The sequence below is a fragment of the Bombina bombina genome, chromosome 2 (assembly GCF_027579735.1).
Source record: "Bombina bombina isolate aBomBom1 chromosome 2, aBomBom1.pri, whole genome shotgun sequence".
In the NCBI taxonomy this organism is placed as follows: Eukaryota; Metazoa; Chordata; class Amphibia; order Anura; family Bombinatoridae; genus Bombina; species Bombina bombina.
In genome coordinates this window covers 298398150-298423075 of record NC_069500.1, presented here as the reverse complement: position 1 = coordinate 298423075, position 24926 = coordinate 298398150, and the positions used below count along the sequence as shown (strand labels likewise).

At 37.8% G+C, this 24926-nt stretch overlaps 1 protein-coding gene across 1 annotated transcript in view; it reads left to right on the top strand.

Moving 5' to 3' along the window:
- The window catches only part of PPIC (peptidylprolyl isomerase C), a 59677-nt gene that overhangs the window by 25410 nt on the left and 9341 nt on the right, over positions 1–24926 (top strand). The window contains exons 2-4 of the mRNA XM_053701610.1: positions 1710–1823; positions 11478–11571; positions 21482–21666. Coding sequence (XP_053557585.1) covers positions 1710–1823; positions 11478–11571; positions 21482–21666 — 393 coding nt within the window. The remainder of the gene's footprint in view (positions 1–1709; positions 1824–11477; positions 11572–21481; positions 21667–24926) is intronic.

Here is a 24926-nt window from a genome sequence, read left to right as displayed (position 1 = left end):
CTTCAGTTAAAGGGTGAGTGAAATACTTGCCAAAATCCAGGACATAGTTGAAAGAGACAGGCTTGCTCAGCTTAATGCAGCAGATTTTTGCATCCTCCTGTTTTTGATTTCTTTTCGTTTTTGGTCACAGGTAGGGGAGAGGGAGAGTTAAAAGTCCTGTACCTATCTTAGATTAGATACCTGCTTATGGATAAGGTAGGATTCTTTAATCAAAGGGGATCTCAATACAGTGGGATGGAGTTCCACTGTTTTATGTTCCGTTAGCGTTGAATCTTGCTAACCAGGCAGCAAGCCCAAATTTCTCAGGGCTGGTGCATATTTTCACCACCAGCAGCTTGTGGGACTGGAGCACAGCACTCAGCCACCTGTGCTAAGCTCCTCCTCCGGAACAGGTGTGTCTCAGAACATGCAATTTTAAACAACTTTCCGATTTCCTTTTATTATCAAATTTGCTTTTTCTCTCAGTATTCTTTTTCTAGCTGAGCATACCCAGGTAGGCTCGGGAGCAGTAATGCACTGTTGGGAGCTAGCTGGTGATTGGTGGCTGCACATATGCCTTTCGTTATTGGCTCAACTAGACGTGTTCAGCTTGCTCCCAGTAATGCATTTATGCTCCTGAGCTTACTCTTCAAAAAACTTCTTTCATGATTTAGACAAAGATCCAAATTTAATAAAAACTTTCCAATTTATTTCTATCAAATGTACTTTGTTCTCTTGGTATCCTTTATTGAAAGGCTGATAGGAAGGTGTATGAATGTGCAGGTGACCAGAGCAATATATGGCAGCAGTTTTATAACTGTGTTATATATTTTCAAGAACTGTAGGTGGTAGCAGTATTTTCTGACATCATGTGCTGCTCCAGAAAAGTGGACACTTCCTATCTAGTTATTCCTTCCAAAAAATACCACGAGAAAAACATACATTTTATAATAAAAATAAATTTAAAATATTTCTAAAATTGTATGCTCTGTCGGAATCGCAAAAGAAACATTTTGGGTTTCATGTTCCTTAAAGCAAATTTCATCATAGTAAATGGTAAAGTTTGTATAAAAAGGCATGCTCATTTGAAATTGTGAAAGTTTAATTTTGAATTTACTCTCCCTTTAAAACGTGAAGTTATCATGTAAGTGGTATTCTAAGAGGTCATGTTATGGCTACACAAGACCACTCCTTTGCAAGTGTGGACTCCACAACACTTGTCTCTTATATGAGTGGGTACATTTTAAAAAGAGTGAAAATAAGGAACCTAATAAATAATTACTGCTTGTGATGTATCATATAAAGGGATATGAAATCAACATTTTGAAACCGTGATCTTCCTGTATTCCCATGTATTGTAGCGGGGGTGGGTAGAGTGCAGATTAAAAGCTATTATAGCGATCACTATCACATGACTGAAGCAAAATCAAGACAAAATTGAGTTCCTGCATCTATTGTCATGCTCCTCAGTTTAAAAAAGAAACAAACATATTTTAATTTGAAGAACTGCCCTTGTTTACTTCTCACACTATTCGCGTACAGCTCTTAATGATGTGAAAATCCCCCAAAAACTTATTTTATTACAATAAATAATAACATTTCTTAAGGTATGCAGCCATTTTAATTTTAATTACTTTTGCAATTGTTGATTGTAAATAGTGATGATTCTCATATTACTTGTGTTTCACTGCTCCTATATTTATATCCTCCTGTATTTTTATAAATTGTAGGTCTTCTTTGATATAAAAATTGGAGAGAAAGATGCCGGCAGAATTGTTATTGGACTATTCGGAAAAGTTGTTCCAAAGACTGTTAAAAACTTTATTGCTCTGGCAACTGGAGAAGTAAGGATTCATTTTTATAATTTTTTCCTCATTTTTAAAATATAAATAAAATAAGATAAGACAGAAAAACCATAATTTATGTAAGAACTTACCTGATAAATTCATTTCTTTCATATTAGCAAGAGTCCATGAGCTAGTGACGTATGGGATATACATTCCTACCAGGAGGGGCAAAGTTTCCCAAACCTCAAAATGCCTATAAATACACCCCTCACCACACCCACAATTCAGTTTAGCGAATAGCCAAGAAGTGGGGTGAAAAGAAAGGAGCGAAAGCATCAAAATAAGGAATTGGAATAATTGTGCTTTATACAAAAAAATCATAACCACCACAAAAAAGGGTGGGCCTCATGGACTCTTGCTAATATGAAAGAAATGAATTTATCAGGTAAGTTCTTACATAAATTATGTTTTCTTTCATGTAATTAGCAAGAGTCCATGAGCTAGTGACGTATGGGATAATAAATACCCAAGATGTGGAACTTCCACGCAAGAGTCACTAGAGAGGGAGGGATAAAATAGACAGCCAATTCCACTGAAAATAATAATCCACAACCCAAAACAAAAGTTTTAATCTTAATAATGAAAAAAACTGAAATTATAAGCAGAAGAATCAAACTGAAACAGCTGCCTGAAGTACTTTTCTACCAAAAACTGCTTCAGAAGAAGAGAAAACATCAAAATGGTAGAATTTAGTAAAAGTATGCAAAGAAGACCAAGTTGCTGCTTTACAAATCTGATCAACAGAAGCTTCATTCCTAAACGCCCAGGAAGTAGAAACTGACCTAGTAGAATGAGCCATAATCCTTTGAGGCGGAGATTTACCCAACTCTACATAAGCATGATGAATCAAAGACTTTAACCAAGACGCCAAAGAAATGGCGGAGGCCTTCTGACCTTTTCTGGAACCAGAAAAGATAACAAATAGACTAGAAGTCTTTCTAAAATCTAGCACAAACTTCACCACCTCCACGGGAGGCAAAGTTTGTAAAACTGAATTGTGGGTGTGGTGAGGGGTGTATTTATAGGCATTTTGAGGTTTGGGAAACTTTGCCCCTCCTGGTAGGAATGTATATCCCATACGTCACAAGCTCATGGACTCTTGCTAATTACATGAAAGAAATACATTGTTTTAACAACAGTTGTACAATTCATTAAATGAAAAGCATTTCAGATTGGGCTGTTTTATGACACGTGGAGACTCAAAACAGGTACAAAATACTTTACCCATGATTTGTATATTAGCATCTGTAAAAGGGACAGCACGAAGAAGGGATGGGACCAAGTATAAACACCATCTTATCTCATTTAGGCAATATTTACAGCTTATTCATGCAGCCTAAAGCTAGTTTAATATATTTTTAAATACTTTTGTATACATAATATCAGAAAGATGGAACAGTAGTTGTTGTTTTAAATAAATATACATTAGCATTTGCACACATACAGTACATATATACACACACATATATATATATGTTACAGTTAAAGTGCAGAAACAGTTAATGTGCACATTACTTAGCTAATCTGCAGATTAACCGATTTGCTCAGTGAAAGTGCAGAATCTGCACTTTACCTAGGTAATGTGCACATTAACTGCTTCCGTGTAGTTTAAGTTGGAAAAGTTTGTTTCTTTCATGTAAACTGTTTATTGAAAAAGAAGCTGAAGAATGTTCCGATTTTGGACGAGGGCAGATACGCTCCAGAGTGCTCTGTTCTAATCACCTAGGTAATGTGCACATTAACGACTTCCGTGTAGTTAAAGTTGGAAAAGTTTGTTTCTTTCATGTAAACTGTTTATTGAAAAAGAAGCCGAAGAATGTTCCGATTTCGGCCGAGGGCAGATACGCTCCAGAGTGCTCTGTTCTAATCAACTGTAACTGCCTCTGGGAACCTTACCATGGGTCACAGCCCGCATGTCTTGAAATTCTCTGTCTGGGAAATTATCTATTGAATCTATCTATTTATTATAGAGTCGATAGATAGATAGATAGATAGATAATTTCCCAGACAGAGAATTTCAAGACGTGCGGGCTGTGACCCATGGTAAGGTTCCCAGAGGCAGTTGCGGCGCCCGAGGCTCTGATTAGAACAGAACACTCTGGAGCGTATCTGCCCTCGGCCGAAATCGGAACATTCTTCGGCTTCTTTTTCAATAAACAGTTTACATAAGAGAAACAAACTTTTCTAAAAAGCTAAAGTGCTTGAAAGTGTATTATTTGTTTTTCAACTGTATTATCACAGATACATTACAGCTAGAATGGCAGATATTTCACATTCTCAGTACGATGTTCTTACATTTATTTGTGCTCATTGCATAATTCCACAATGGGTTGCAGGGAAGTCGATTCTGGAACAATTCAGAATGCAGAATGGGAAATATACAATGCTTAGAAGTGTAGAGGCCAATATGCTAATAAATGCAAAAACAGAATGAGAAGCAGTTGTTATACCCTTGGGAAAACTACTATAAACTTGTTAAGAAGTTGAAGTGTGTCTGGGCAATGAATGATGCATAAAGTGCGCCGCACTGCCCTTTAAGATTTTGTTTTTACCTCCAGAAGAAAGTGCCCCAGGCTCTCTTAAAAAAAAAGTGATATGAACTGATTATCATAGGAAAAACCATGGGACTCCCTTTAGTTTATATATATGTTACCGCTAAAGTGCATTTTCTGCACTTTAACTAGTGCCTAGTAGGTAATGTGCAGATTATCTAGGTAATTTGAGAAATGAAACAATTTTTCTGCACTTTAACTTATCACCCTAGTTAATCTGCAGATTAGCTAGGTAATGTGCACATTAACTGATTTCTGCACTTTAACTGTAACATATATATATATATATATATATATATACAAGCACACAAAGATGAAGATACAGAAAACTGTGCCTTACTGGCATGAAAATGTTTAATTTTTAATAATTTTGTTATTAAAAAATATTAATGAAAAAGTCTGGATTTTTGAATAATTGCAGGATTTGGGAATTTGCACCTGTAGATCTTTATAAGTTCAAAACCAGCTTTTTGGCTTTATTTTTGTTAAATAAATCATGACACAGTGTAATATGTCATGTGTTGTTGTTCATGTGAGGTTGTATTTACCTAAACAAGGGAAGATCCACAGCACCTACTATAACACCACGATAAGTACATATGTTCAAAAGTGCAAAGTCTCGCTCCAAATGTTAAATAAGTAGAGCAAAATGAAACAATGTGCACAAACAAATATGCTCATGAAGCTTGGACAGATGTCACCCCCCTTCTGTTAGCGGCACTGCTGTGAATAATCCACTGTTGCGGTATTCAAACCGGGGCATTAACAGCCCTCACTTACAGTTTGCGAAGAGCTCACTCTGCTGGTTCCAAGGAAAACTGCACCAATACCTCTGTGGCCTATTACCAGGCTCTCACAGACCCACGTCGATGCAGACTGCAGCAAAACTTCCTTCCACAAAGGATACACTCGGTTACCCGCTACCAGGGGGCGTTTCCAGCGTACAGCTGCTCCACAGTAAAGGCTGGGACACACTGCAAGCGGAGCGGTGCGCAGCGTGTAGATGCAGCTGTGCGTGCTCAGTGTGTCCTGCCTTTTCATCTCTGAGCACTCTGCTGTGTCAGGTCTCGTAGCTGAGCGTTTAGAGATGAAATATCTGAACTTCAGAAGCGATGCAACGCGAAGGGAAACAGCTGCTTCGCCTCGCGCCGCATCGCTTGCAGTGTGTCACAGCCTTAACTCTGGGCTCTGTGAGGATTAACGTATCCTGTTTCCTCTGTAAGACCGTGCTCACTGAGAAATCCGTAGATAGTGACTGACAAAAGTTAGAACAGGAGCACCGCTGATTATCAAGGTTATTCTTTATTGGTACAAGTTTAAAATCCCATATAGAAACATAATTACATCCAAAAGAAGGGAGAACATAAGTGTAGGTTGGCAACAAGTTACCCGCTGATGCGTTTCGCCGTATTCATAGCATAGGTTACACATACAGATCATACCTTATAAATCTAAAACCGCCATACAATTGGCAAGATTTAACATGAGTAATTATACTTTCTTATGCTGCAAGAGACATTAAATTGAAACTGCCTAAATCTAAAAATAAATTGTCTCCTGTACCTAGACATACATATAGGCTTCATATGTCACATATATTCATTGTGTGATATGCAAAATTACAAAATTGTTGTCAAAATGTCTATAATATGAGACAATGTTAAAACTTTAATGAAAAGGGTTGTAACACAATATATATCCAGTGTGTTCTAGGCTATTGTGTACCTTGTTCATCTTTAAGCACTTATAGTGTCCTATTTAAATATTTTGAATATTTTAAATTTCTTTGAAATCAGAGGACTGGATATACATAAATCCTTAGAAAAAAATAAATTTTAAATTTTTTGGATTTTTAGAAAAAACACACATGCCCTACTTACTGGCTTGTCCATTTCTAATGCAAAGTTAGTGAGTCTAGCACCAAAAGTTGATCAAAACAAATTCTGAATTAAGACCAACGTTCCAGGTGGAGGATGTTGATTTCATCAAGGCCTGGAACAAGGTGTTATCAGAATGTTCATTTAGATTGATAACTATGTTAATTGATTACAAATTGAAACAACTACATAAAGTGTCTGAAATAGAATTGTTACAGGCAGAATTGAATGTACGCAGTCTAGATGTACAATATGCAAAATTTGATAGTATCTTGCAGGAGTCCATAACAGAGGCCAAAAAATAAATTATGGAAACTAAGCATGAGAAATATCTCAGAGTTCAGATAGATTACGACACTAACATGCTTTATGTGTGAAACAGGAAACAGAGATCTCAGTCTTTTAGAGCCAATAGAAAACAGAATAAGAACAAAAGACAAGAAAACAACACGAATAAGGGTAAACAATTTCACAAAAAGGTCACATTTTCTGACAGTGAGGCAGAATCTATAGATGAAACGCAACATGCAGGGGAAGGTTCATCCTCAGACAAAGTAGACACAGGCACTACATCTAGAGCAAGTGCACCCATTCTCAAGCACCATACAGGAGGTAGGGGTAGACAATAAAAATATCAGGAAGATGCCCCGAAAACTTCCTGATGAATCATTAGCCCCTTTAAAAACAAAAAGGGCAGATCTGGCTCAGGTTTTTTCAAGACCCCCAGCAGGACCTGAAGGGGGGGGGAGAGGGATGGAGAGCCCGAGCAATTTTGCTCCAACTGATGATTTTAATCTCTTCCAGACTCTTATTGATGTGAATAAGTTTATCAGAAATCTCACCCTCAAGAAATATTTTGTCAATTACTTTTCTGAGTACAATTCAGAGACAGTGGATCATCAGGTTAGTGAAATTGGGGAGGCTAAGCTCAGTTTTGAGGAGTGTTGTGATGTGGTGAATTTGGAGTCACTTCTGGAGGAAGGTTTTGTATTGGATAATGCGCTTGCTGACATAGAAGCACCCATCTATCTGACCCTCAAGAGTGCCTCCACTTTCTATCCCATTTAATCCAGGGGTCAACTTCTGGAGAAATTCCAGAAAAGGGTGGGAAGTGATCTCAACAGATTAGCTAACTCGTCAGAAAAAAGTGGAAAGATCCACACTCAAGAATTTGAGTAATAACAAGGATCTAGTCAGCAGGGCGGCTGACAAGGGGGGGCCCATAGTGGTCACGAAACGGGAGTATTTCATAGGAGAGGCACATAGACAATTGGAGAACCCCCAACAATATACAAGATTACAATTCAACCCTACAGCCAGGTTCCAGAGAGAATTTAAGGACCTTATAGATGACGGTAGGGAGATGGAATTCTTAGATCAGGATACCTGTTCCTTCCTTTCTTCTTGTCAAGAACTCCAGGGTTCCTATCTTCAACCGTCTCCCAAAAGTGCATAAGACACTGTAGAATGTTGAAGGTAGGCCCATAATAAGTGGGGTTGGGTCTGTTTTGGAGCCTCTCTCACAGTGGTTGGATTTAATTCTCCAGCCTCTTGTGGGTAATCTGGTGAGTTATCTAAGGGTCACGAAACATCACTTACTTGGGAAGAAGGATATGGTTGGTTGACAATAGACGTAAAATCTTTGTATTCGTCTATACCCTATGATCGAGGGTGGAGGCCATAGACTTTTTTCTCAAGAGAGTAACAGCATACAGTAGAGATTTCAGGATGTTTACACTTAGGATTACCAAATTTTTGTTGACCCACAATTTTTTCTCATTCGAAGGGGTCTTCTATCTCCAAAGATGTGGAACAGCGATGGGGGCAAAATTTGCCCCGTTCTTAGGAGGCATTGGCGCACCAAATTTACAGCATTACAGACTGGCGACCTTTATGACTAGGATAGTAGATTGGTGTAAAAACGCTACTAGTAAAGAGTGGGTCCTGCTGGAACACCACTTAGCCAATGACGTTAATTTAGGAGGACAGTGCTGGCTCCCTCCCAATCAAAGGCTACTTCCGCCTATAACCTCCACAGCAACTTGAGAAACCTTTAGACTTTGGGACAAGGCTATAAAGAAACACACACATATCTCTACTGCATACTCCCCTCTAACTCCACTTGTAGGGAACACTTTACACATTCAGTCGAATGAGACACAAATGCCTAGCATAAGGGAGTCTCTTCCTATTTATATTTTTTTTTTAGCCAGGAAATTGAAACAAAAAACAAATTATTGCTTGTTATGGCCATAGATTTCAAAATTGGCTGACTTACTTACAATTGTCACACTTTCTCTCCATGCATCCATCTAAACCCTTCCTGACCCGCCCTCTCACCCGTTTCGAACACATGTGCCTTAATCCTTTACCAAACAGAGGTGTCCTCTCCTTAGTATACAAACAGATTTTAGCATCCCATTCCAAAATGTTGCCCTCCTATGTTGACAAATGGGAAAGAGAAGCTGAGAGCTCCCTTCCCAAACAGACATGGTATGACATATTTGTACACATGAGTAAATCTTCCTCCTCAATATCCATTCTGGAAATGAACCTCAAGCTGATGCGCAAATGGTATTATACCCCTGCTCGTCTTCACCAACTATTCCCTAATGTACCGGTAACATGTTGGAGAGGCTGTTGGGATAGTGGGACTCCGCCCCACATCTGGTGGCAATGCCCAATAGCAAAAAAATATTGTGAATCAATCAAAAAAGAAATTTAAAGTACTGAACATCTCTCTACCCTTTAATATTTGGACCTTTCTCTTTAACTTATTTCCTAAAATGACACGTAAACTGAGACTAACATTACTGACAAAAATGGTCAACTCTGCAAATAAACTAATACCCTTAAGTTGGAAAAAAATTGACCTCCCCCAATCACAACATGGAGAGGCATGGTAACTCATACACTAAAATTAGAAAAATATCACTATTGGCAGACTGACCGACAGGATGACTATCACTCCATATGCTTTATATATATATCTAAATAAGAGACCTAAGGCGTCCTAAATAACACAAACCGAGAAACATGGACAAGACACGTGAACACTTTCCCTCACTTTAGTCTAAGGGACATTTTCGGGTTTTTTTTCTTTTCTACTTCTCATGTTTTGAAATGGAATGCTAGACATCTTGGTAGCCATTCTTGGATAAATGCATGTACAGTATATTGGTACTTTAACTACTTCTCAGGTAAATGGGAAAACTTCTTCCTGCAAGTTAGTTTTGAAATTGTTTGTATTCTGAAGCCGCATTATAACTATTTATACCTTCAAATATTAATTTATGCTTTTGAATCACTTTATAAAAAGTTTAAAAAAATAAAATTAAAAAAATTGCCCCGTTCTACACCAACCTGTATATGGATTGGTGGGAACTGTCCCACATCTTTGGAGATAGGAATAGCTTGAGATCTGATATCATTTACTTCCGTCGCTATATTCAATTCACACATGAATATGGAGAGACTAGCATCAATTTTTAGATGTGATCCTGAAAGGCACCAAAGAAGGGAGAGTGGAAGTTGAGTTATATAGAAAACCAATCAAAGGGGATACGCTCCTTCACGCCCATAGTTGGCACCCTAGCAGGGTTTTCAATTCAGTGTTAAAAGGAACAGTTTACCAGGCTGAGGAGGAACTGTACGAGAGATAACGTCTATGTGACCCATGCAGAGGAACTATCACATAGGTTTCAGAGCAGAGGGTATGGTAAAAGAAATAAAAACGAAACACTCAGAGAAGTTGCATCTCTGGATAGGTCGACCCTTTTGAGTGAGAAGAAAATGACTATGAATTCTGATTTTGAGGGGTTAACATTTGTTACCCAGTACAGTAGGCAATATCGTATATGTAATATTATATGCAGACACCTTCCACTATTAAAGGCGGAAGATGGCCTTGTTAAAACAGTAACAGGAGGATGTAGATTTGCCTTTAGATGTGGAAAGACAATAGGCAATACAGTAGCACACACACAATTAAAACCATTGGCAGTGCAACAGAGTTCTTGGCTCAGATTCAAATGAGTATACAGATGTAGTTACTCAAATTGCACTGCTTGTGGGTATTTTGGAAGTGGGTGATGAGTTTAAGAATACCATGAAGGTGAAGTTGTCAAACATAAAGCTTGCTATAACTGTAGGTCCACCTATGCTGTGTACCTTCTTAATTGTAACCTTTGTGAGATTCAGTACATAGGCCTCACAACCAGGGAGGTGAGGTCTAGAGTAAGAGAGCACCTATGTAATATTAAACTGGGGGAACTGTTAACACCTCTAGTTCAGCACTTCAGGACCAAGCACAAGAAGGAGAGGAACTCTCTAACATGGTTGAAAACATGATTTAAAACCAGGATCCCGTTTGGTCTTAATTCAGAATTTAATTTGATCAACTTTTGGTGCTAGACTCACTAAATTTCCATTATAAATGGACAGATCAGTAAGTGAAGCATATGTGTGTTTTTTCTAAAAATCCAAAACATTTTTAAAAATATTTAAATATGACACTATCAGTGCTCAAAAATGGACAAGGTACACAATAGCCTAGTACACACTGGATATATGACGTTTTAACATTTAACATGTGTATATTTATACACGTTTTGACAACAATTTTGTAATGTTGCATATCACACAATGAATATATGTGAAATATGAAGCCTATATGGGTACAAGAGCCAATTTACCAATTTATTTTTATTTTTAAATTTAGGCAGTGAATAGTAAATTTTAATGTCTCTTGCAGCATAAGAAAGTATAATTACTCACAGGTGTGTTGGTGAGGTAAACTAGTCACATGTTAAATTATAGCCATTTGGATGGCAGGTTTAGATTTATAAAGTATGATTTGTATGTATAACCTTTGCTATGAATAAAGGCAAAATGCCGAAACGCGTCAGTGTGCAACTTGTTGCTCACCTACACATATGTTCTCCCTTGTTTTAGATGTAATTATGTTTCTATATGGGATTTTAAACTTGCATCAATAAAGAATAACCTTGATGATCAGCAGTGCTCCTGTTCTAACTTTTGTCAGTTGTATTTACCTAATTTTAAGACCTACTAAAGACCAGATTATTGTTATTATGTCCCGATATGTAAAACCACAGAATTCAAAGAGGGTGCACTTTCTTTATCACATGACATAAAACAGATCTAGTACCATATAGTGGTATTGAATTTTTTTGAAATATGTGTTTTGTTTGATTTTCTAGAAAGGGTATGGCTACAAAGGGAGCACGTTTCACAGAGTGATCAAAGATTTCATGATTCAAGGAGGAGACTTCACTGCTGGCGATGGAACAGGAGGTAATTCTTATGTTTCAGGGTATACTGTTTTATACTTTTGATGTGCTTTGTTTAAGTCTTATTATAAGATATTTTTTTTCTGATAGAAACAACAGGTTTTAATTACATTTCAGAAGCCTCCCGGGCTCCCTGCCAAAGGAACCATGCAATGTGCATAAGTGCATTTTATTCTTAACCCTTTGGCTGCTAAGCCATTTCCCTCCTGGGTGCTAAGCTGGTTTTAAGCAGTTTTTTTTTTTTTTACTTTTTAAAAATATATTTCTTTATTACTTTTTATTCCAGATCCCCAAGTCTTATACCGTTGAAAAGGTTAGGTGGTCTGTAGCTGCTTAGATGCCTGAGATACAGGCTTCTAAGCAGCATGCCCCCATTTCCCTATAGTGTCCATCGTTCGTTTTTAATAAAGTTGTGCGGTGGCGTCATCATGCGAAATATGAAGCCCCGGCGATGCCTCTCACAATTCAGGCCAGATTGCCGGTGTTGGAGTAGGTGGGAGCCCCCAGATTGCCTTCAAGGTGGATGAGTGCTAGCGACAGCTCTGAGCTGAAATTTGCGACGGCACAGAGCCATCGTTAGTACTTAAGGGGTTAAATATAAACATTTTGCAATATACTTTCATCAGCAAAAATGCTTCTAGTAAAATATATTACTATTTTTCATTAGCATATAATATATGCTGTGAGGGCAAGTGTACCAGTATTGCAACATCCTGCCTGCTCACCTAACTGGTGGTGGTGTAAATACACATTTACATTTTTACCTTTCTATCCTTTTAAGTTGAGTTAATGGGCCCAGTCTATTAAAGGCCAGATGGACAATGTTTGATACTGAACCTGTCCGCCTGGTCTCTCTGTCCAAATGCCTTATGCCTTGGTTATTGCTACTTGCAGTGTGTGGCTACCAAACTTGTTAAGTATAAATTGTATACATAGTATTAAAGGGACAGTGGACTGTAAAATATTTTTTCCTCGTGTTTCCTAATGTTTTTCCAATGGCTTGTTATACCAGGTGCAGAGTATAAAATGTATGAGAAAGTGGTTTTTAGTTTTTTGTGTGTGTATGAAATAGCTTATTTAGTTCACCAAAATGGGCTAAGCCTGCAGTGAAATCCGATATCCTTATTTTATCACTTTCTGTACACACACACTTCTTTAATACTGTCTCTGTATACCAAAGCCAATACTTACAGAGAACAATAGAAAATTGTATCAATTATCTCTCCTACCTCCTACTGGTAGTGTAATTTCCTTTACTGGCTATGTTTACACAGCTTTTCTATAGCCAATACTTAAGTATAGAAACTTCCAGTATAGGTAGGCATACCATGGGCAAAATCAGCTGCTTCAAATGTTGAAATAAAGTAAAAGGAGCCATTTGTAAACAATGTAATACACTCCAGCAGTTAAAATGCACATTTGGAAACAAATTAAAGGGGAGAAAAATATTAGGGAACACTGTCCCTTTAAATAGACTTAAGATCCATCTTGGTTAGTCTGTCACTTTGTATAAAAAAAACTCACAACAGCAATAAACCATTTTACTAGTTAAATATTAAGCCTTGTGCTGGTAACATTAAACAAATCACTAATAACAACTGAATGTATAGCATTGAATGGATAAAGCATCATTTAAAGAGTACTATAAGCAAACAAACTACATCCTATCCTTGTTGTAGTTGATAGTGTCCAGATCATTGGAACATCTAGCATGTAAAGGAGATAGCTACTATGTTTTATGGTGACCACTAAACCACCTTTGCAATATGACTTCCTGACCTGGTATAATGTACTTACACCTACTTCCTAACCGCTAGTCCCCAGTGGCCTCACCGCAATAAAAATCTACCTGCCACCTCCATCAACCACAATTAAATCTGACTGACAAACCCAAACTACACAGCTTTCCCCAAATGCAAACCATCCAACAAGCAAAGTCAAAATGTTTTAGAAAATAGATTAACATCCTTTTAATGCAATAATTAATCAATATCAAAACTGCACTCACCATTTGCCTTTTTTGTAGGAGCCATTCTGGGCTTTAGTTTGCAGACAACAAGGTTAGCCATGGTTATAATGTTAGTACAAAGTACATTGTTTTGCAGTTATCATCAGCAAAAACCAATTAGGAAACAATATGTAGAAGGTTCGCCTTGAGAAGTCAGCATTAGAAAATCCTCAATTTTTAGAGCTAAAATACATGAAAAGAAGGCAAAATAAATTATGAAAGTATATTGCAAAGTTGTGTCATTATGCATAACTAAACATTTTATATATAAATCTAAAATGTGTCTACTGTCCCTCTAATGGAGAATTCTGTAGGAAATTGATTACATTAACTTTTCTAAAGGATTGTGATCGAATTCTTATATAAGGAAATGGAAAGGTTCTCTCATTAGGAGCATTACATTTTTAGCGCTGCGGAATCTGTTGGCGCTCTACAAATAACCGATAATAATAATAATAATAATACATTTTACCCAGAATTATGACTTTCCCTTCATGGTTTCTTGATCACCTTCTCTTGGAAATTTTAGGCTGCATGTCAAAGTATGGAAACACAATATTTTTTCTTACTCCCAGGCACTCGGTTTTGTAAACGGAGTATTTAGGTGTTCTTAATTTAGTAAAATGGGTTTATTGGACTATATGTGCCTTAAGGTATTTATGTTTCATTACAGCACTCTTTTGAGTGGAACACCCCTGGTGCTATGGGTTAATACTTTAGTGGACATATTTATTTAAACTGAAGATATATTCTGCAGTTGCCAAAGGCCAGCCCCTCTGTGAAATAAATGTGATAAGAAAAATTATAAAAAGAAAACCAAATAAAGTTCTGAATCAAGGATATGTCTGTGTCCTCTGGATGAGTTTTTCAGCTTGTTAGCATTCCTCAGTGAGATCCCATAAAAAAGGAAACAGAAAATTGCAACATAGTGTGAATCTGTAACGGCACTTTGAGGAAGTAGTTGTTTTGTAACAAATGACTACTCACATTTGTTGGAGCTTTCGACTAAGCTCAAGGATATGCGCACTCCCATTTTATACTGATGGGAAAACAGTACACTAGGCAAAACTTGGATACAAATTTATTTTAAAATATATAAAAGCGTCACATAAATTTATGTTTCATTACAGCACTCTTTTGAGTGGAACACCCCTGGTGCTATGGGTTAATACTTTAGTGGACATATTTATTTAAACTGAAGATATATTCTGCAGTTGCCAAAGGCCAGCCCCTCTGTGTCCATCCCTTCCTCAATTTTGGACTCGCCTCTTCCCTGGGAACTGGACCTCACCCTTCTGGGACCTTGGTGCCAACATTATGCTCCAGGAATCCCTCAAAAGTGTGCATGAACAAAATTATAAAAAAAAATGAAAGTAGAACATCTAATAAATTGAACATCTTAATAGATTATTAAGGCCACAAGCCTAACATATTACATTATTCAGCTAAATAAACAAAGTTTAGTTTAGAACCAAAATAAAAAATAGATGGCACAACATGACAGCAAATTAGTATATTACAAACATTTCATTACAAATGGATGTCAGCAGGTGCAGTATCTCTTGCGAGAGGAAGAAGTGACTGATTCTACTCATTAGTTTCCTTTTGCCACTGTCTGGAAATCTTGTCCTTGTCCACGTGGGTTCAGAAGTTTACACTCAAGAAATTGTATTAGAGTTTGAGTCTGAATAAAGCTGATGTTTTTTGAGGAGTTTCATTTCTCTCCTTTCATTAACTGTGGTAAGAGACAGCAGGCTTCATATATCTGTTTCCCTTATAGTGTAGGAGATACATCAAGAACTGTAAATGGTGGCCTTCAAAATCCACACTTTGTCATTTCAATACAGCTTTAAAGATCTGTTCCTTGATGTGATAATAATGAAGCTTGTGAACAGTAGCAGAAGGTTTGTTCAAAGTTCTGTGTGCGCTGTCCATCAAGGACATCCATTCAACAGAAGGTAAAAGCTGCTGGAATATTTGTAGCAATACTTTCTGCAAGTCATTAAATGATTCTGGGAGATTGCAGATATGGTTGGATCAAATTATTTCACAGGTAAGTTTGTATTTATTTTAACTAGGTAAACTAGTTAGTAAATAGTTATTAACTATTTAATAACTACCTAGCTAAAATAAATACAAAGTTACCTGTAAAATAAAACCTAACCTGTCTTACACTAAAACCTACCATTACACTAAAATTAAATAATTAAAAAAAAATACATTTATCTAAATTACAAAAAATAATAAACACAAAATGACACAAAATAAAAAAGAAATTATCAAATATTTAAACTAATTAAACCTAATCTAATAGCCCTATCAAAATAAAAAAAGCCCCCCCAAAATAAAAAAAAAAACCCTAGCCTACACTAAACTGCCAATGGCCCTTAAAAGGGCCTTTTGCAGGGCATTGCCCCAAAGAAATCAGCTCTTTTACCTGTAAAAAAAAAAATACAAACAACCCCCCAGCAGTAAAACCCACCACCCACAAAACCAACCCCCCCAAATAAAAACCTACCTAAAAAACCTAAGCTCCCCATTGCCCTGAAAAGGGCATTTGAATGGGCATTGCCCTTAAAAGGGCATTTAGCTCTTTTTTTTTATTTTTTTATTGAAGTTCAATTAAAGGCTTACATGCAAGTCATGTCATCAAAAAGAAAACATAGATGAACTGGTAATAAACATACAAGCAATAAGAAATAAACATACAAGCAATAAGAAAATAGATTAAACAGTATATAATGACCTATCATGGGGGTATAGATATAATGCTTGCCTTTCGCAACTGTATACCTCCTATTTGATAAATGAGGCCACTCATGGACCTCCTAGTAATAAGGAGAAAGCAAAGCTACAGGAGGAACTTGCTGATTGGAAGAGACCACTCTTGGATCTCATATATTGAACTTCTATTTAGTTTTTATTTCTTAACAGCCATTTAGCGAACTGGTGTGTTATAATATGGTTCTCCCCACCTTCTTAAAGGGTCAGTCCCGGGCTCAATTAAACTTATTAGATATTTTAGGGGAGAACTTATAAAAAGGGGCTGAAATAGGTGTAAAAAGCAAAAAAGGTGGAAAAGTTGATAAAGGTGATAGAAGCGCCAACAGCTGCCTAGTAACTATAGGAGAACAATGTTATTGCCTTTACGGATTCCCTCTATGTGGTATCCTAGTAGTATTTGATAAATCAACATAATTTGACGCCTATGTCCATGTACTATCGTCTCCCTGAATTAACATTAGGGCACTACTGGTAGTTTATAGCTTGCAGAACTAGTACTTCAGTCATTTAAATTAAAATTAGTGGGACTCCCATGTGTTAGAGGAAGAGTCAGCAAATAAGAGTTAGAAGACTTACACTATATGTCACTGAATTACTATATGTGTAGGCACTGGTAATTGTTTGGCGTGCTAATCTGGTAGACATTAGGGCCATATGAGACTTATGAGCATTTGCCTATAATAGCAGCAAGTATGTAGGATCAGTGGGAGGGAGTATACCAGACCATCCCGGCCGCAGACAGCCCAGTCACTCCAATCGCCTCTGCCTTCACTTTAAAGAAGGAAGTTAAATATTAATTTTGGCCTCAAATAGCTCCTTGCCATCAAAAAAAGAGAAAATAAATGTATTAGAGGATTGAGCAGAGATGAGTAGTTAGTGCTCTAGGGGTGCTCTTAATAACAAGCAGACTGGTAAACATATAATTTGGCCAACGTGCCTAAGAGATCCTATGCGTGTGAAATAGTTAACAATCGTCATACGCCATATATATGAATATATAAACAACATGTATGAAAGATAAATAAAAAACATACAAAGAAATGAAACCTCACAAGAAACTCTTATACTTGAGAGTAACATAGTGAATAACTGTTCCAGGGGTGCCTGTAAGAGAGAGCATACTAGTAAAAATACCATGCTACCATGCACTCAAAGGGGGTGTTTTTTTAGTTATAAAAACCACAGCACATGTCCTATTAATAAATACTCTATGTAGAATAGGGATTTACAAAAACAAACTAGCACTGTAACATGCTGCTTCTCCCAACCAACAATCCAGCTACAAAGATATGGTAATTATGACCTATGCGTCAAAGTTTATGCAGACATTAAAGTTAATAGACTGACTTCTTATATTGGGACTAGCAAATAGTAAAATGTAACAGACCCCAGCTCTTATGTTTAAAAGTTGAACAGTAGGGAAATCACAAACACGTTTAGAACACTGAGTATGCACTTAACTATAATAAGGTATTACCACTTGCAGTTACAAAGAATGATCAGCCCTGGAGCTTCATTAAGCAAGTCTATGGTGGTTATACTGTTAGGGCAATAAGTCACAGAAATAAAGTCAACAAGCGTAACCGCTCCACCTCCATCACTCTCTCCTCTCACCCAACACCGATTCTGTGAATCAAAGAAAACCTGAGAGTACTGATCTTCTTGCGTGCAAACAGGCCACCTATGATCCCCGCCCGCCTCTCGTATTGCAGTTTGTGCGCATCAGAGAATGAGAAGGGATAACTGTAGGACCCGGCTTCGCTTTTAATGTAGGGCTTGTGCGGAACATGAGGTGCGTGTCCCATGCTGCATCCAGAGGTATAGTGGCGCGAAGTGTTGCATATAGGGTCATCTAGTTCCATGGGTATATGCAGGCTAGGCTCCTCATGGGCACTAGTTAGAAGCTGTAGTTGCTGTAGCTGGGTTCCATATGACACGCTGGAAGCAAGGGTCGGAAACTCACACTCTGGCATGGGAGCAGCTGCAGCTGTGTCTGCTCGCCCAGCCGACTCGAATGGCAGAGATGGAAAAGACCCGCTCTCCCCCTCTGAGCCATCATCTGCTACTGAATCCACATCTTGCGCAGCGGGAGAGGGGATAAGCTCACTGTTCACTGGGTACGGTTGTAGGATTGTACTCAGGCGCTCCTCCATTTTGTGAAAGTGCTCTGCTAGCAACATTTTAATGCCGTTTAGCAAGAACATGCCCTCCATGGTATATCTTAAAAGAACTTATGTAGGCAGCTGTCACCTTGATCTATATTGTAATTGCACTTACTGTGCAAACTAACGACAAGAGCCAAACAGCGTCCTGCCGGGGAGTAGTTCACGTGGCTGGTGTTAAAGGCCACAACTGTAAAAGTAGCTCCGGGCTCTGAAGCTAACAGCGATCTTGTTGAGAGTAGGCTCAATAGGTAGCTTTTCGTTTGTAGATTGTTCTCATGTCAATTTCTGCTTAAGGTGCTTCCTATATATAACGGTAATGTGAGGATTATAGTAGAAAGCTGGAGCAGCTAGCAGAGGTGCGACCGATCATGGCCGCTGCCCGGAAGTTCCCCCGGCATTTAGCTCTTTTACTGTGCCCAAAGTCCCTAATCTAAAAATAAAACCCACCCAATAAACCCTTAAAAAACCTAACACTAACCCCCGAAGATCCACTTACAGTTTTGAAGACCGGACATCCATCCTCATCCAGCCGGGAGAAGTCTTAATCCAATCGGCAAGAAGTCGTCCTCCAGGTGGGCAGAAGTTTTCACCCAGATGGCATCTTCTATCTTCATCCTTCTGACACAGTGCGGCTCCATCTTCAAGACATCCGGCACGGAGCATCCTCTTCTTGCGATGGCTATTGAAGAATGAAGTTTCCTTTAAATGACGTCATCCAAGATGGCGTCCCTTGAATTCCGATTGGCTGATAGAATTCTATCAGCCAATCGGAACTAAAGGGTAAGAAAATCCTATTGGCTTATCAGCCAGTCGGAGCTAAAGGGTAAGAAAATCCTATTGGCTGATGCAATCAGCCAATAGTATTGAGCTTTAATCCTATTGGCTGATCCAATCAGCCAGTAGGATTGAGCTTCAATCCTATTGTCTGATCCAATCAGTCAATAGGATTGAGCTTGCATTCTATCGGCTGTTCCAATCAGCCAATAGAATGCGATATATAATTTTTTACCCTTTAATTCCGATTGGCTGATAGAATTCTATCAGCCAATCGGAATTCAAGGGACGCCATCTTGGATGACGTAATTTAAAGGAAACTTCATTCTTCAATAGCCATCGAAAGAAGAGGATGCTCCGCACTGAATGTCTTGAAGATGGAGCCGCTCCGCGTCGGAAGGATGAAAATAGAAGATGCCGTCTGGATGAAGACTTTTGCCTGCCTGGAGGATGACTTCTTGCTGCTTGGATGAAGACTTCTTCCGGCTTTGTTGAGGACTTCTTGCCGCTTGGATGAAGACTTCTCCCGGCTGTAAAAACTGTAAGTGGATCTTCAGGGGTTATTGTTAAGTTTTTTTAAGGGTTTATTGGGTGGATTTTATTTTTAGATTAGGGAATTTGGGCACAGTAAAAGAGCTAAATGCCCTTTTAAGGGCAATGCCCATCCAAATGCCCTTTTCAGGGCAATGGGGAACTTAGGTTTTTAGGTAGGTTCTCACTTTCATATATCGGCCCCTATGACTTTAGAGCTCTTTAGGTAGAAGGTTTACCTCTATGTTCAAATATTCATTTTTGTTATATGAAGAATGTGGCATATACATTGGATGGAGAATGTACTGACAAAAAAACACTATTTTTCTAAGGTTATGATGGTATTTAGTTGTTGTATCCAAAATTGAAAATTTGATACCTGATTTTTTTTGTCTAGGGATTAAAAGGACATTCAGGTTAAAACTGAAATGCACATAGATGAATTACATCTGAAAATAGAAACCTATTTACAATACATCTATATTGGCAAACATGCTTTTAGTAAGTTATCACTGTTTTAGTGTTAGCATTTTTCTCTGCACGTGCATGTGAAGCATAGCTGGATATTCTCAGTGCATCAGCATTTTAAATACTGCAGCTGCTCAGAGCGCCAATGGGTGCTTGTATCATGTCAGCAATGATGCAAATTTAGTCATTACCAGATGATACAAGCACCTTAGGCTCTCTGAGACACTCTTGAAACCGCAATAGCTAGAAGTAGTTTTACTAATACAGTACATGTATATTGCAAAAATGATTGTATTGAAAACTGAACTGCATTCATAAGCATTTATATTTTGGCTGGACTGTCCCTTTAATACTTACTCACTAAAGAAAATAATGCAATATTTTCATTAGAAAGTAGGAGATAGGTTAAATTAAAAGAGGATTAGGTCTAGTGATAAGCAACTATATTTATTAATATACTGCATCACCTTGTCCCAGAAAGAAATTATCTTGGGGCATTTACTCCAACAATGTTCATAGTCCCAATACCAAAAACAAACAAGAGGTAAGGGCAGATAAACGTATCTCTTACATCTCTGCTGACAATCTACTCATATCCCTCAGCTGACAATTTATTGCACTTTATCAGGTGACTAAATAGTTTGTGTAAATATGTAATTTAGGTTTATCACTGTTGTGCATATACTTTTTTTTTAAAGGGATTGTAAACTTTAACGAATTAAAGCCAAGTATCAAATAATCTTAAAAACAGGGGCACTTTCATTCATTAAAGTTTACAAAGACTCTTATTTTTTAAAAATGTTAAACATAACACCTCCACCTGCATCTCCTGCTTCCTTTTGCATATCGATGACGAATCCGGTTTCCTTCAATCGTTGTATGCCCCCTTTGGTGCACGCAACGATTGGAGGAAGCCAGATTCCTCATGAAAGCATGAGATGCGGACGGAGGATTGGCTTTATGTTTACCATAACGCAAATGTAAGTATTTTAAAAAATAAGCGTCTTTGTAAACTTTAATGAATTAAAGTGCCCCTGTTGTCAAGATTATTATTCGATACTGGGCTTTAATTAGTTAAAGTTTACAATCACTTTAATAATCAAATATGTCATTTGTTTTATTTTTTAAATATTGTTGAAAATGCTAGTCTGCTTTTTTATCAATTGTTTTTTTATTGCTTACAGGCTACAGTATTTATGGATACACTTTTCCAGATGAGAACTTCAAACTGAAACACTATGGCATTGGTTGGGTTAGCATGGCAAATGCAGGACCAGACACCAATGGATCACAGTTCTTCATTTCTGTCACTAGACCTTTATGGCTGGATGGAAAACATGTTGTGTTTGGCAAAGTTCTTGAAGGCATGGTGAGTATTGTTAAATTATATTTATTAATTATTTACTAAAAAGATAAAAAACACAAATTGCATGAAAGACTCAATGACCTAAATATGTATTGCTTAGAGAATTCATATAATAGAGAACTTCAAATATATTAAGAGACTTAATAAAGCTGAAAAAAATCATCAAACAATCAACCACAAAACAAGAAGTGATGATCTTATGATGAAGGTTAGTAGGTTTATGGGGTAATTTTTTGAAGCACTTTACAGAAAAATTGTAGCTATTGTTTGCCCGAAACGTAGCTACAGTATTTTTTACCCTATTTTGCACAATAAAGGTCTTGTATTTTGCACCAGCTGGAGAACTTTTGCTTTTTCTATGATTATGCTGGGCATGGTAAGCCCTCTCCGTGCTGTGTAACTAGTGAGTGCTGTGTTCTTGTTACTTTGTTTCACCATTTATCAAAGCCTACAGACCGGCAAAAGTTAAAATTTTTGACGTAACATACGATCCGCCGGTCTCAATCCGACACAGATCGATGCTTACGTCATTACAGATGTTTCGAATACAAATTCGGCACTATCTGACAACTTTTGCTAGTTATCAAATTTCTAACACGTACACTCGCCACTATTCTGGCCCAGCATACCTAGTTTTCAATCCGCCACCCTGAAGGTCGCGGATTCTATAAGAATCAATGGGAGTCTGAAAACAGCGAAAGCTTATGTTCGATGCTGCCCGATATCCCATTGATTTTCTATGGTAGAATAAAAGTTACGTTTATACCTAACACCCTAACATTAGCCCTGAGTCTAAACACCCCTAATATGCCGCCCCCGACATCGCCGCCATTAAATAAAGTTATTAACCCCTATCCCGCCGCTCCCGGACCCCTCAGCAACTAAATAAATGTAATAACCCCTATCCCAGTGTTTTTCAACCAGTGTGCCATGGCACACTAGTGTGCCGTGAGAGATCCTCAGGTGTGCCACGGCAGACTGACAACAGTGAGGGGGTGTCCCTCTTTCAAATTTTGAAATATTGGGAGGTATATGACAGGCTCATCAGGCATCATTTACAACCATGACATTGACATTCATTCACAGACAATCATTATGATTGTTTGTGAATGAATGTCAATATGTAATTTATAGTTTGTAAGAGGCATGGCATGACAGCACAGTACAGTGTGTGTATATATATATATAGAAAGGGTAAGTCCCACCAGGGGGAATGAAGGAGGAGACCCGGAGACAGCAAACTTGATATAAGAATCTTTAATTCTTTAGTTCAGGCAAACGGCCAAATGACAGGTGCAAGTACAGGTAGACACCTGACGCGTTTCGCGCATGCGTACATGCGCTTCATCAGAGGCTATATATATATCCTGTATTAGGCTACAATGTGTGATTTTGTAAAATTTTGGGATGGTGGTGTGCCGCAGGATTTTTTAATGTAAAAAAGTGTGCCACGGCAAAAAAAATGTTGCAAATCACTGCCCTATCCCACCGCTCCCGGAGCCCACCGCAACTCTAATAAAGTTATTAACCCCTATCCTGCTGCTCCCGGACCCCGCCGCAACTAAATAAATGTATTAACCCCTGGCCTCCCACATCACTACCACTTACTAAACCTATTAACCCCTAAACTGCCAGCCCCCCACATCACCATAAACTAAATTAAGCTATTAACCCTAAAACCTAACAACCCGCTAACTTTACATTAAAATTACAACATCAACTATCTTATAATAAATTTAAACTTACCTTTAGAATTAAAATAAACTATATTAAACTACTAATTAACCTACCCTAACTATTATACTAAAATTACATTAAACTATATTAAACTACTAATTAACCTACCCTAACTATTATACTAAAATTACATTAAACTAACAATTATATTAACTATATTACATATTTAAAAACCTAACCCTACTCAAGTTATTTAAATCTACTATTAAAAATTACTAAGTTACAAAAAAATAACAACTAAGTTACACAAAATAAAAAACACTTAGTTACACAAAATAATAAATAAATGATCAAATATTTAAACTAATTACACCTAATCTAATAGCCCTATCAAAATAAAAAAGCCCCACCAAAATAAAAAAAAAACCCTAGCCTACAATAAACTACCAATGGCCCTTAAAAGGGCCTTTTGCGGGGCATTGCCCCAAAGAAATCAGCTCTTTTACCTGTAAAATAAAATACAAACACCCCCCAACAGTAAAACCCACCACCCACACAACCTAAGCTCCCCATTGCCGTAAGAAGAGGATGCTCCGCGTCGGATGTCTTGAAGATGGACTCGCTACGAGCTGGATGCATGAAGATAGAAGATGCCGTCTGGATGAAGACTTCTGCCAGCTTGGATGAAGACTTCTGCCGGCTTCGCTGAGGACTTCTGCTGCTTGGATCGGGATGGATGTCCGGTCTTCGTAAACTGTAAGTGGATCTTCGGGGGCTAGTGTTAGGTTTATTGGGTGGGTTTTAATTTTAGGTTAGGGACTTAGGGCTGAAAACGAGCTAAATGCCCTTTTAAGGGCAATGCCTATACAACTGCCCTTTTCAGTGCAATGGGGAGCTTAGGTTTTTTTAGATAGGATTTTATTTGGGGGGGTTGGTTGTCTGGGTGGTGGGTTTTACTGTTGGGGGGGGTGTTTGTATTTTATTTTACAAGCAAAATTGCTGATTTCTTTGGGGCAATGCCCCACAAAAGGCCCTTTTAAGGGCCATTGGTAGTTTAATGTAGGCTAGGGTTTTTTTATTTTGGGGGGGCTTTTTTTTTATAGGACTATTAGATTAGGTGTAATTAGTTTAAATATTTGATAATTTATTTTTTATTTTGTGTAACTTAGTTGTTATTTTTTTGTAACTTAGTCATTTTTAATAGTAGATTTAAATAACTTGTGTAGAGTTAGGTTTTTAAATATGTAATATAGTTAATTTAATTGTTAGTTTAACCCCTTAATGACCGGACCATTTCTCCAACATAGGTGTGTCCGGTCCACGGCGTCATCCTTACTTGTGGGATATTCTCTTCCCCAACAGGAAATGGCAAAGAGCCCAGCAAAGCTGGTCACATGATCCCTCCTAGGCTCCGCCTACCCCAGTCATTCTCTTTGCCGTTGTACAGGCAACATCTCCACGGAGATGGCTTAGAGTTTTTTAGTGTTTAACTGTAGTTTTTATTATTCAATCAAGAGTTTGTTATTTTGAAATAGTGCTGGTATGTACTATTTACTCAGAAACAGAAAAGAGATGAAGATTTCTGT